This window comes from Chiloscyllium punctatum, chromosome 3, assembly GCF_047496795.1.
Source record: "Chiloscyllium punctatum isolate Juve2018m chromosome 3, sChiPun1.3, whole genome shotgun sequence".
Lineage (NCBI taxonomy): Eukaryota > Metazoa > Chordata > Chondrichthyes > Orectolobiformes > Hemiscylliidae > Chiloscyllium > Chiloscyllium punctatum.
Genome location: NC_092741.1, coordinates 158,281,175 through 158,295,698, shown reverse-complemented (window position 1 = coordinate 158,295,698; position 14,524 = coordinate 158,281,175). Strand labels below are relative to the sequence as shown.

General features: G+C 40.5%; 1 protein-coding gene across 14 annotated transcripts in view; it reads left to right on the top strand.

Annotated features, from left to right (window-relative positions):
* dtnba (dystrobrevin, beta a) overlaps window positions 1-14,524 on the top strand; it is a 516,323-nt gene that overhangs the window by 342,465 nt on the left and 159,334 nt on the right. For all 14 annotated transcript variants that reach the window (XM_072563143.1, XM_072563151.1, XM_072563188.1 and 11 more), the window contains one exon: window positions 10,235-10,322. In XM_072563143.1, the coding sequence (XP_072419244.1) occupies window positions 10,235-10,322 (88 nt within the window). The remainder of the gene's footprint in view (window positions 1-10,234; window positions 10,323-14,524) is intronic.

Below are 14,524 nucleotides of genomic sequence, written 5' to 3'. Positions count from 1 at the left end.
TATACCAATGATCTTGAAATACCACAATCAATACATTCAGTATCCTTTGTGAAACAACCAAGTGACCCATTTTAGCATCAAGAGTGCTGAAAAGGACTGTTTCCCCAAGAGAATTTTCAAGACAGCAGATGTTTGCTCTAAAAGGGAGTCTGTTTCCAAGAATTGCACCGTAGCTGAGACCAAACCTGTTCATATGCAAGATCTTAGCAGAATCCAGTAATTTAAGTCCAAGTGCAGAATAAGGAATTTCTAATTTAAATTTCTGTATCTTTTGAGGTCCATGATATATTTCTCTATTGATTTATGTTCCACCCTTCAAAATTCATAAAATCTGACCATCCTTTGTGAGAATTCAGTAGATCACTTTTCTGACAGATTTATAACTCTCAGAAAAACTATTTGGACAGGCAGGTCTTTCACCGTATTTAGTTGACAGTCCATATTACAGAGGAGGAAGTGCTGGATGTCTTGAAACGGGTAAAGGTGGATAAATCCCCAGGACCTGATCAGGTGGGAAGCAAAGGAAGTGATTGCTGGGCTTCTTGCTGAGATATTTGTGTCATTAATAGTCACAGGTGAGGTGCCAGGAGACTGGAGGTTGGCAAACATGGTGCCACTGTTTAAGAAGGGTGGTAAGGACAAGCCAGGGAACTATAAACCAGTGAGCCAGACATCAGTGGTGGGCAAGTTGTTGGAGAGAATCCTGAGGGACAGGATGTATGTGTATTTGGAAAGGCAAGGATTGATTAGGGATAGTCAACATGGCTTTGTGCGTGGAAAATCATGCTTCACAAACTTGATTGAATTTTTTGAAGAAGTAACAAAGAGGATTGATGAGGGCAGAGCAGTGGATGTGATTCATATGGACATCAGTAAGGCGTTCGACAAGGTTCCCCACAGGAGACTGGTTAGCAAGGTTAGATCTCACAGAATACAGGGAGAACTAGCCATTTGGATACAGAATGGCTTAAAGGTAGAAGACAGAGGGTGGTGGTGGAGGGTTGTTTTTCAGACTGGAGGCCTGTGACCAGTGGAGTGCCACAAGGATTGGTGCTGGGTCACTACTTTTCATCATTTAGATAAATGATTTGGATGTGAGCATAAGAGGTATAGTTAGTAAGTTTGCAGATGAAACCAAAATTAGTGGTGTAGTGGGCAACGAAGAAGGTTACCTCAGAGTACAACAGGATCTTGATCAAATGAGCCAATAAGCTAAGACGTGGCAGATGGAGTTTAATTTAGATAAATGCGAGGTGTTGCATTTTGGAAAAGCAAATCTTAGCAGGACTTGTGCACTTAATGGTGAGGTCCTAGGGAGTGTTGCTGAACAAAGAGACCTTGGAGTGCAGGTTCATAGCTCCTTGAAAGTGGAGTCGCAGGTAGATAGGATAGTGAAGAAGGCATTTGGTATGCTTTTCTTTATTGATCAGAGTACTGAGTACAGGAGTTGAGAGGTCATGTTGCGGCTGTGCAGGACATTGGTTAGGCCACTTTTGGAATATTGTGTGTAATTCTGGTCTCCTTCCTATTGGAAGGGTGTTGTGAAACTTGAAAGGGTTCAGAAAAGATTTACAAAGATGTTGCCAGGGTTGGAGGAGTTGAGCTACAGGGAGAGGCTGAACAGGCTGGGGCTGTTTTCCCTGGAGCATCGGAGGCTGAGGGGTGATCTTCTCGAGGTTTATAAAATCATGAGGAGCATGGATAGGATAAATAAACAAAGTCTTTTCCCTGGGGTGGGGGAGTCCAGAACTAGAGGGCATAGGTTTAGGGTGAGAGGGGAAAGATATAAAGGAAATCTAAGGGGCAACTTCTTAATGCAGAGTGTGGTACGTGTTTGGAATGAGCTGCCAGAGGAAGTGGTGGAGGCTGGTACAATTGCAACATTTAAGAGGCATTTGGATGGGTATATGAATAGGAAGGGTTTGGAGGGATGTGGATCAGCATGGACGATTTGTACCGAAGGATCTGTTTCCGTGCTGTACATCTCTATGACAGGCTCCCATCTTTCAAGATTTTCCACTTCTAATCTTACTGTTGCTCAGAGCTGACAATACTAAGGTAATACCTTGCTTCCTCTCTGCGTCTACAATCCACTTCATTCTTCCAATGGTCATATGGTTCAGACTCTCAACATCAGGTGGTAATCAAAACCTGGCAATTTATACTCGCTTTCAGCCATTCTCCAGAAAACCACTTTGATTATAATCTTCTGCCTGCCAAAAGGAATATTCAATTCGAACTTCCACCTTTTTTCTGAGGCAGCCCTCTCTGCCAACATCTTAAAATAGGATAGGAAATGAGGAAACCACAAATAAATCTTTACTGAATATTGGAGTTACTCACAAAGTAAGACATTATAACTGGATGGACCCACACTCCATTAGCCACTGTTAGAGTCTGTAATTCTGCAACTGATAATGTTTTAAAAATCAGTGCCATTGTCCCCTCCCCCAAACAACCTGTGGACATGCAGATAAAACAAAGTCATGTAGATGGTACAGATCTTGTCAGTGTTAATCTGAAGAATCACGGGAGGTGAAATGTTAATTATGTTTCTTTCTCCACAGATGCTGTCATACCTGCTGAGTTTCTCTCATAATTTCTGGGTTTTTTTTTTGCTGTGCACACGTAACCTTAGTTTATGCAATTAACTGAGAGGACTTGGAAATCTTTATGGATGAATAGGTTTTGATGCATCAAGTCACCTTTCTTGATCAGGAATTACTCTGCCAGTTTGTGTTACTAGTAGTGAGTATTGATTCAACTCCTCCTCACAATCATCCATGGCCATCCTGTTTTATCATGTCTCCATCAGCTAATTGTTATAAATGCAGAATGTTGCAGATGTAAGAAATCTGAAACGGTAAAATGCAGGAAATACTGAGCAGGTTTTGCAACGTAAGTGGAGAGACAGACTACATGCTTCAGTACGTTGTACCAATGACCTGAAACCTATAATGTTTCTCTCTCCATGGATGGTACCAGGCTTGCTGAATTTTTCTACATTTTCTGAGGATTATAGACAGTTCTCAAATTATTTTCTGCACTGTTTAGTTGAGCAGAAAATTACAGTTAAGTGATTAGTATTCTATTTATTTTATCTTATCTAATTATCTATATCTATCTACTTACCTACCTTCCTATCCATCTATCTATCTGTCTACCTATCTTCATATCCATATATATATCTACCTATCCTTCTATCTATCTATCTATCTACCCATCTTCTTATCTGTCTATCCATTAATCCATTTATCTGTATACTTACCTACCTACCTATCTACCTATTAATTCTGGTATCTCTCTTTACAAAAACATGCATGTTCTGTTTATTGTGTGTTGACATTTGTGAAGCATAGTACTTCAGTGACGGCAAACTTTTAATAGGTTGAAAATAATCCTGCTTAATGTTACTAAAATCAACGCAAAGTCTTTAATTTAAAACAGCTGCCAGCCACTTTAGCTGTCTTAGAGTAATTCAAAAGGTCATATTAAATCATGTGAAGTGTGGAAGGATTATAGTGATTCCACAGGCAGGAGTATATATTGATTTCAAACACAATTATTTGAGGCTTCTAGGTATGCAGCAGTATTAAAATGAAAACAACGTTTGATTTAAATTTCATTTTTTGCCAAGTTTTGTTCTTTATGAATGAATAAGTAGAATCCAAGAAACATTTGCTAACACTTCAACTACGTTTTTGAAAAACTCTGTTAGATTTATGTAAAATTGAGATGTATTTTCACAGGTACCTTTACCTTTGTAATCCATCGATTTAACAGGTTAGTATCCTGAGATATACAAAACCATTTGGCTTTAGGAACATGGAGTATCAACCTTGAAGCTTTATATTATCTGATGCAAACATTACCCATGTTTATTTTAACAATCCTATTTGAATTGTGACATGTAATGGGATGAAATTAAAACGGCTGTTTATAGTCTGTGAAATTGGAACCCTAACAAAAGCATTATGATGAGATAAAGAGAGATGGGTGAAGGTTGAAGTGGAGCAGAGACCATTTGAGTCAGAATGGTTTTTATCTGTGATGTGTATTTTATAAAGTCTGTGTTTTTATATTCTGAGTAAATTTGAGGGGATACTAACAGAATGATATTTGAACAATCGATGAATGAGAAATGAGAAGGCAATCTTTGTAAACACACGAACAAATAGCAATAGTGGTATGGCCTAGCTTAGCTCACCCATGCAGAAAAACTGTCATCCCCAACCCCAATTAACAATTTCTTAAGCAGCAAAGTGATTCTTGTTTTCACTACCTTACCTGGAAACAGTTTTCACTCCATTCGCCATGATGCTGTGTTCTAGAATGTTGATATGTCGAGAATGATGATCGGAATGGGAAGAAGCTGGAAAGGGAAGGATTGGAATTGGAGATGTTTTGCAGGCTAACAGGTCTGAGCTAGATTTGGGTCATGTGTTCAAGTTGATAGTTGTTTGGGAAAGGAACTGATCCAAGACCCCTGTCTCCCAGAGGTAAATGAGAGTAGTTGTTGAGGGAGTGATGAGATAGGAGCAGCATGTGGCAGGACAAAGTGGGGTTAGGGCTGGAAAAGCACTGGAACTCACAGCTGTGAGGGTCGCACAAGTTAGAAAGGACAAGAGGATCAATAAACAAGTTATACGAATGGTATTCGTATAGAATTAGAGGGGGTCATTTCAGAACAGAAATGCAGAGACATTTCTTCAGCCAGAGAGTGGTGGGCCTGTGGAATTCATTGCCACGGAGTGCAGTGGAAGCTGGGACGCTAAATGTCTTCAAGGCAGAGATTGATAGATTCTTGTTGTCTAGAGGAATTAAGGGCTACGGGGAGAACGCTGGTAAGTGGACCTGAAATGCGCATCAGCCATGATTGAATGGCGGAGTGGACTCGATGGGCCGAATGGCCTTACTTCCACTCCTATGTCTTATGGTCTTATGGTATTTCACTCGGCAGTAGTAATAAGGCACAGATTGTCCTTGTTTGCGAACACCAACAGTAAAAGTTTGGGTGAAAACAAGTTTGATTCAAGCTGAGGAGAATACAGAAAAGCAGTTAGTGATTAATTTGTCAAGTCAGGCATCTATCAGTAAAAAGAAACAAAGCATGTTCATTATTTTATAATGTTGCATCAAAGCAAGTTTTAGGATTGAGTTTTTCATAACCAGTGCTGTGTATTTGCTGTGATACAGTTGTTTAATGTTGCAATTAAGGTGTGGTCTTATTGAAGTTTTCCTCAGCTGCCTGTAGCAAGATTGGAAAATCTTCTGAGGGCCACGTATGGAAGATATAAATTTCTGGTTTGAATCACACATCAATGTCCTTTTACACCTCTGGAATACAACATTAAATAACTTAACAATTAGTCATTGTAAATGCAAAATCATCAAACCGCTTATGTTTGTACAGTGTTCCAAGAAAACAAATAAGATAGCACTAAACCTATAACAGGGAGTAATTACCTAAACTTTAAGGATTTTAATTGAAGTGTACTTTGGGATTAAGTAAGCAGAAAAACTATTATTACCAGGTTAGAGGTTTACAGATGAATTATTTTAAATGGTGGTTTATTAAGTAATGTCTCATTTCAAGAAAATTATGTTCTAAACTATTTTCTCATAACCAAATATAAACATCCCCCCAAGGGAAAACAACCTTTCTGCAGCTACCCTGTCAAGTCCCTTAAGAATTTTTTAAGTGCCAATAAAGTTGTCTCTCATTCTTCCAAACTGTGATGAGTACAGGATTAGTGGTGCTGGAAGAGCACAGCAGTTCAGGCAGCATCCAACGAGCAGCGAAATCAACGTTTCGGGCAAAAGCCCTTCATCCCTGCCCGAAACGTTGATTTCGCTGCTCGTTGGATGTTGCCTGAACTGCTGTGCTCTTCCAGCACCACTAATCCAGTATTTGATTTTCAGCATCTGCAGTCATTGTTTTTACCCTGTGATGAGTACAGGCCTAATCTACTCAAACTGCACATAAAACATTCCCTCCATACCTATGATCAGCCTGGTGAATCTCCTCTCGGCTGCCTACAATCCTTGTATATCTTGCCTTCGATGGGGACCCAAGACTGTTCACAGTGTTCCAGCTATGATCTGCCTCATGCTTTTTGCATAGGTTTAGCAAGACCTTCCTATTTTTATAGAACATAGAAAAATACAGCACAGTACAGGCCCTTTGGCCCTCGATGTTACGCCGATCCAAGCCCACCTAACCTACACTAGCCCACCATCCTCCATATGCCTATCCAATGCCCATTTAAATGCCCATAAAGAGGGAAAGTCCATGGCAGGGCATTCCATGAACTCATGACTCGCTGAGTAAAGAATCTTCCCTTAACATCTGTCCTATACCTACCACCCCTTCATTTAAAGCTATGCCCCCTCGTAATAGCTGACTCCATACTCCATTCCTTTTGAAATTATGGCCAAATCTTCTGTTTGCCTTCCCTATTATCCAGTGAGCTTGGATGCTAACTTTTCGTGATTCATGGAAGAGGCCTTCCTAATTTGTCTGTGCTGCAGATTTCCTCCTTTTTATAAATTTTAAAAAGCTTTTCATAATGCTGGCAAGTTTATCTTCACCATCTATTATTTTCTTGGTCATCTGTTTTTAAACTTTCCCAAACCTCTGTTTTACCATGAATCTTTGTCATGTTTCATATTTTTTAAACTTTGCTCCATTCCTAATGTTAATTTCCCTGGCTAACCATAATTATCCCCTTCCTAGAATCCTTGGTGAGCTGTGAACTATTTTCTTAAATGTTTGCCATTGTTCCTATGCTGCTAAATACCTTTCCTAGTCTACTCCTGCAACCCTGCCCTTATTTATTTGCAATTGTCCCTATTTAAGCTGAGCATATTTGTTTCCATTTCAAGTTCTTCCCTATCAAACTGAAAGCTAACTTCTACCATGTTGTGGTCACTCTTTCCTAGGGAATCTTTCACTCTATATCATTTACTAAACCTGTCAGAGTGAAAATATGACTAACTGCTCACCCCTGTACAGAACAAGAGAAAAGAAAGATTCTGATAATTTTACCATCAAAGTTGTGTGTGTATGAAGCTACCGCACAGTTCACTTGAAAGCTGTACCCTTTAAGATGCTCTGTGAGCATAGCTGCACAGAAATATTTAAAAATAACTACTCCAGAAGTCAATAGACATATACACAAGGAGAATACCATGAGATAATTGCACATAATATCAGTGATTTCCCATTACAGAACTATGAGGGTTCTCACATTGATCTGTGGAGGTTAAATTGCTTTTAAATAATAAAATCAAATAATTCAATATTTCACAATGAGTAAGGAAATGCCAATTATTTGTTTATTTTGCCTTTCACTTGGTTCATGAATATTCTCTAAATTGTGACTATCAGACGAGACTGTAGCCTGGATTGTTGGTTAACTGTACCAGCAATCACCATTACAAATAGTAAATCTAACAGCAACCTCCAGAGTCTGGTCAAGTGCAGTTAAATGCAGAAATCCGAGCACTGCTGTCCACGCTTCCCTGCTCTGACAGCTCTCTGAGTGGTTTAGCGTTCTGCTGCCTGATTGCTGTCACGTTAATGTGTTTGCCTTATCAGAAGTTGTGGCTTCTCCATTCAAGTGGATGTGAAATGCTAATAACTGAGATGGGTCTTAATTACTGTCAACCATTGTCCCTGCCATCTGAAGATTCTTTTTAAAAGTTTGAATTGTCCTTCCCTTAAATCTTAATTATTATTGGGATTTGTGAAGAAATTAAAAATGTCTCTGCCTCTTTTATCTTTTGCCATTATTGTATTCCATTTAAAATCTGGCATTGAACTAAATATTCTGAATTGAACTTTTCTGGTTTGGCTGTTTAAGGATTCCTCAATCCTTAACCATTGCTTGTTACCATTGTTTGTCCTGTCCATACAGGTCCCAGATCTCCTGAATACCAAATGGTGTTTAGTTTCTGATTGCCGTAAGTTACAGTACACAAGCCTTCTGGGCAAGTGGAACTGAAATCTAGCGAGATTAATTTGCCACTGTCCACAAAATGTGAGCTATGTTCATTTAGGTGGATATGGTGCATCCTCATAACTCATATCTGCCCTCACATCTGATATTCAGTGAAAGCTACTGTTCTCTTCGGTTCATCTGAATACACAACTGCTCCTTTATTTTGAAATGAGCCAAATGCTCATTCTGTTTGCAGTGAGATGAACTTGTGATCAGATTTGATTTATTCAAGAGTAAAGAACAGAGATTTTATCTGTTGCAAAGTAGGAAAGAAAAGGATTTGTGGTTATGAAAGGTACTGGAGAATTATATGATACCCCAGAATGCTTCAAAGTCAATAATGTACATTTGAAATGTATTTAACATTGTGCAGTTAAAAGGAGGCTTTTTCTTCTGTAAAATTAATTAGTTAAAATGAATAATTGTTCCTCTTATCATTTTTTTTCTTTGAACAGAAGATTGCTTATTGGGGAACCACAAATTAATTGAGTAATTAATTAATTAATTGAGCAGCTCATTTGAGAATGAATAGTTTTGGAGCTGTGGATTTTTATTCCCTAATTATGTTTGTATTTGGCTAAATGTGACAGGAAATCTTAGTCTAGTGCTAATGGAGAAGTATCAAATCTATAATGATGAGAGTTCCACTTGAAATTGTACTCTAAAGTGGAGTTGAGCTGTGTCAACTTTAATAGATGTCAAAAAAATCCTCAAAGTCAACGATACTTACAGGCTGTAAAGTTGCAACCTCCTTGTGCCAGCAATATAATGGGTGCCCAGTCACCCAGGGCACATCATAATGCTCTGGTTGCTAAATGCAATTATGATTTTGTAAATGTAATTTGTGCAAAGCTTTGAGACTGCTACAATGTGTGAGAAATCAAGTGCAGTGCACTCATCTCAATTTGTCTTTTATGACAAATAATAAATTGTAAAATAGCTAAAGTTAGGTGGCTTCAATGGTTTTGGGCCAAATCAGTTAATATCATGTATTGTGTTTTTATGATACATTGATAAGCACCAATTGGAGGCCAGTAGTTCTGTTGAACACAGGGCAGAAAGACACTGCAGTTAATACAGTATCCACCTAGAGACACAGGGAATTGCTGAATCTTAGACCAAAGGGGAGTGATGGCACAGAGGAAGCTGCCTGCCACGGGGTGCTCTGCCTTTCCTATCTTTACAATGATTGGTCCTCGGATCTTATGCTTTGAACAAGGGACTGCTACATCTCAGCCAAGGAGCTTGCAATAAGACACACCAGGAGTAGCTTGTCATGTTCCCTGCATGGTGAACACTTTAATACATCCCCATCCCCAGACACACCTTGGGTTCCTACCTGCCATTCCTCCATCTGATTAAATGCCTCCCTCCAACACTACCACCACATTTGCATATTATTCCACCCAAAATCTCACACCTGAATTTAGTTGTGCAAGTTTATTTTTCAAAGCTGGACTTACAATATGTAGCTTTATCAAGGAAATTTCAAGTAGGTTCAGAGGGTTTTGTTTAATGTTTTCCATTGTTGTTCAGTGGAAATCAAAAATTGCCTGTTTCTGTCTGATTGTGTTGGTACAACATCACCATATTTACATCTTTGGGAATCTTAAGAATGGATGTTGACAGTCATTCCAGAAGTTGTTTTACTTGCTCAAACGTTAGGAGTATTTTCATACACTGAGTGAGACCTTTGGTCTTTGTTTTTAGTCATGTGTCTGGGTGACCATGAGGTAGACCAAGCATGTACCTTATGTTTGCTTCCACAGCCTGTTGGCAGAAGCTTTGGCATCATATTGTTCAGGACATCAAACATGGCTGACCAAGAGACACTCTCATTCTCACCACCTGCCAGAGGTTGATGAGAAGGATTCACAAGTTGGTAATCCACTCAGTTAGCCACATTAGGAATGCTCTATCCATTGATTATGAAGCCCTGAAATTGGATTTGTTAGGAGCAGATTGTTTATAATCTTAGCCATTCCATTTAGATCAAACAGGACCAAACTCCCATCTTGCACTGTTGTATGTTGAGTTTGGATTTGAGGATTTATAGGTTTATTGCATTTCTGATGTGATGTGAGTCACTAATATTAGAGCTGCAATGTCTGTCAATCTCTCAGCTGACAAAGATTCCAGTCATGTTTATGTTATTCGTGGAAGTTGCCAAAAAATAAAAGGTTAACTTCTGAAAAGATGGATTTTAATTTTTATTTTAAATTTCTGTGCAGTGTTTTGGACAGTCCGAGCAGGCTGGACGAAGAACACAGGCTGATCGCTCGGTACGCTGCCCGACTCGCTGCAGAAGCTGGAAACACAGTAAGTAAGAGAGGCCTCCAGCCCGGTAGTCTGATGGTAACACTGGACAAGTCTGATCCTAGAGTGAGACTTGGTTTCATAGCTGAAAAGTTTTCTTTTCTTTTACCATGGAGGTCAGTGACCGACACATTCACAAGATGTTGCTGACATTTCTAACCAAAGAACATAAAAGTTTGTTGCACGGAAGAAAAACACAAACTACTTTTCAAATATTTCTCCAAAAGCGTAATGAACTCATTGGAAAGAAACATTCATCACCTTTAGTGCAACAATAATCTTGCATTCGAACCTCAGTGCAGCACCACCCCTATCCCAATGTTGAGGTGCTTTCTTCAGCTGACCTGGCTATAAGTTATTTCCTTTTCAGCTAAGTTCTGTGCACTCACAACAAACTTCAATTAAAGTCATTCTCCAAGATCTGTTGCTAAGTCAGCTCACTCTGGGAAATGTGTTCCTTAAACTCATGTCAGCAGCTTTTTAGTCTGCCATTGGCAAAGTACAATGTCACAGGAAAATAGGCCAGTGATGGGTGGGTATTCCTGAGTCTATGTATAGTATATACAGTATAGTAGTACAGTATATTAGAAATGATCTACTATTGGAGGGAGTTCAGAAGAGATTTGCTCAGCTGATTCCTGGGGTGAAGTGGTTGACTTATCAAGAGCAGCTTAGCAGATTGGGCCTTTTTTCATTCGGGTGAAGAATGAGGGGTGATCTTACTCACATCAATTCAGAAATGCAATAACCAATAAAACCTCAAATCCAAGCTCAACATACGACAAGATTCAGGGTGAGCATGACAGGGTAAGGATGAGAGCATGTTTCTACTTATAGAGGGGAGAGGCCTACATCAAAGGCATTGTTACACAATAATGGGGCACTCATTTAAAACTGGGTCACAAAGGGATTTCTTCTCCCAAAGAGTAGTTAAAATTGTGGAATTCTCTACCCCAGAGTGCTGTGGAGTATTAGACCCCTGAAAGAATTTAAAGAGCAGGTAGGTAATGTTTGCAAAACCGGGGAGTTAATGAGCTGGCCTAAAAGAGGACAATAGACAATAGGTGCAGGAGTAGGCCATTCTGCCCTTCGAGCCAGCACCACCATTCAGTATGATCATGGCTGATCATCCTCAATCAGTATCCTGTTCCTGCCTTATCCCCATAACCCTTGATTCCACTATCCGTAAGAGCTCTAACCAACTCTTTCTTGAAAATATCCAGAGACTTGGCCTCCACAGCCTTCTGGGGCAGAGCATTCCATACACCCACCACTCTCTTGGTGAAGAAGTTTCTCCTCAACTCTGTTCTAAGTGGCCTACCCCTTATTTTTAAACTGTGTCCTCTGGTTCGGGACTCACCCATCAGCGGAAACATGCTTCCTGCCTCCAGAGTGTCCAATCCTTTAATGATCTTATATGTCTCAATCAGATCCCCTCTCAGCCTTCTAAACTCAAGGGTATACAAGCCCAGTTGCTTCAATCTTTCAAGATAATCTTATCTGATAGTCCCGCCATTCCGGGAATTGACCTCGTGAACCTACGCTGCGCACCCTCAATAGCCAGAATGTCTTTCCTCAAATTTGGAGACAAAACCTGCGCACAATATTCCAGGTGCTGTCTCACCAGGGTCTTGTACAGCTGCAGAAGAACCTCTTTGTTTCTATACTCAATTCCTCTTGTTATGAAGGCCAGCATGCTATAAGCCTTCTTCACTACCTGCTGTACCTGCATGCTTGCCTTCATTGACTGGTGTACAAGAACACCCAGATCTCTTTGTACTGCCCCCTTACCTAACTTGACTCCGTTTAGATAGTAATCTGCCTTCCTGTTCTTGCCACCAAAGTGGATAACCACACATTTATCCACATTAAACTGCATCTGCCATCCATCCATCCACCCACCTATCCTGTCCAGGTCACCCTGTATTCCCCTAACATCCTCCTCACATTTCATCCTGCCACCCAGCTTTGTGTCATCAGCAAATTTGCTAATATTACTTTTAATACCGTAAAAAGCTGCGGTCCCAGCACTGATCCCTGCGGTACCCCACCGGTCACTGCCTGCCTTTCCGAAAGGGAGCCGTTTATCACTACTCTTTGTTTCCTGTCAGCCAACCAATTTTCAATCCATGTCAATATTTTGCCTCTAATACCATGTGCCCTAATTTTGCTCACTAACCTCTTATGTGGGACCTTATCAAAGGCCTTCTGAAAGTCCTGGTACACTACATCCACTGGATCTCCCTTGTCCATCTTCAGAGTTACATCCTCAAAAAATTCCAGAAGATTAATCAAGCATGATTTCCCCTTCATAACTCCATGCTGACTCTGACCGATCCTGTTACTGCTATCCAGATGTGTTGTAATTTCGTTCTTTATAATTGACTCCAGCACTTTTCCCACCACTGAGGTCAGACTAACTGGTCTACAATTCTCTGTTTTCTGTCTCCCTCCTTTCTTAAAAAATGGGACATTAGCCACCCTCCAATCCGCAGGAACTGATCCTGAATCTATAGAACATTGGAAAATAATCACCAACGCATCCACGATTTCTCGAGCCACCTCCTTCAGTACCCTGCGATGTAGACCATCAGGCCCTGGGGACTTATCAGCCTTCAGACCGAACAGTCTCTCCAACACCATTTCCTGCCTAATATGAATTCCCTTAAATTCAGGTCCTTCAGCCACTATTACATCTGGGAGATTGCTCGTGTCTTCCCCAGTAAAGGCAGATCTAAAGTACCAATTCAACCCTTCTGCCATTTCTTTGTTCCCCATAACAAATTCACCCGTTTCTGTCTTCCAGGGCCCAATTTTAGCCTTAACCATTTTTTTCTTTTCACATACCTAAAAAAGCCTTTACTATCCTCCTTTATATTTTTGGCCAGTTTACCTTCGTACCTTATTTTTTCTTTGCGTATTTCCTTTTTAGTAATCCTCTGTTGTTCTTTAAAAGCTTCCCAGTCCTCTGATTTCCCACTCATCTTTGCTATGTTATACTTTTTCCCTTTTGTCTTTATATGGTCCTTAACTTCCCGCGTCAGCCACGGCCACCCTGCCTCCCCTTAGGATCTTTCTTCCTTTTTGGAATGAACTGATCCTGCATCTTCTGCATTATACCCAGAAATACCTGCCATATTGCTCCACTGTCATCCCTGCTAAGGTATTGCACCATTGAACTTTGACCAGCTCCTCCCTCATAGCGCCATAGTTCCCTTTATTCAACTGGAATATTGTCACTTCCGATCCTACCCTCTCCCTTTCAAACTGCAGATTAAAGCTTATTATGGTCACTACCTCCTAATGGCACCTTTACTTCGAGGTCCCTGATCAAATCCGGTTTGTTGCACAACACCAGATCCGGAATTGCTTTCTCCCTGGAAGGCTTCAGCACCAGCTGCTCTAAGAATCCATCTCGGAGGCACTCCACAAACTCCCTTTCTTGGGGTCCAGTACCATCCTGATTCTCCCAGTCTACCTGCATGTTGAAATCCCCCATAACAACTGTAGTAATATCTTTGCGACAGGCCAATTTCAGCTCCTTATTCAACTTACACACTACATCCAGTCTCCTGTTTGGGGGCCTGTCGATAACTCCCATTAGGATCTTAGAATTTCTCAGCTCTATCCATACTGACTCTACATCCCCTGATTCTCGGACCTCCCTCGCAAGGGACTGAATATCATTCCTTACCAACAGGGCCATCCCACCCCCTCTGCCAGTCAGTCCTTGCAATAGCATGTATAGCCTTGAATATTCATTTCCCAGGCCCTGTCCAATTGAAGCCACGTCTCAGTTATCCCCACAACATCGTAACTGCCATTTTCCAAATGAGCCTCAAGCTCATCCACATTATTTCTAATGCTTCATGCATTCATATATAATATTGTTAATTTGTTACTCCCCTCACCCTTCCTATCAATCCCTATTTCACTTGACCTTACGGCATGATCCTTTTTTGAGTTTTCTGCTCCATTGATTCCGTTGTCTTTCTTGACTTCTCTTGTTCTAACTTTCCCTTTAACTTCCTTCTTAAGTTTGTCCCCATACCCCCCCCACCCCAACCCCCACTACTTAGTTTAAACAGTGTTACAGTGGCAAACCTACCTGCCAGAATGCTGGTCCCCCACCTATTAAGGTGCAACCCGTACCTCTTGTATAAATTATCCTTACTGCTAAACATGCCCCAGTGATCCAAGAATTT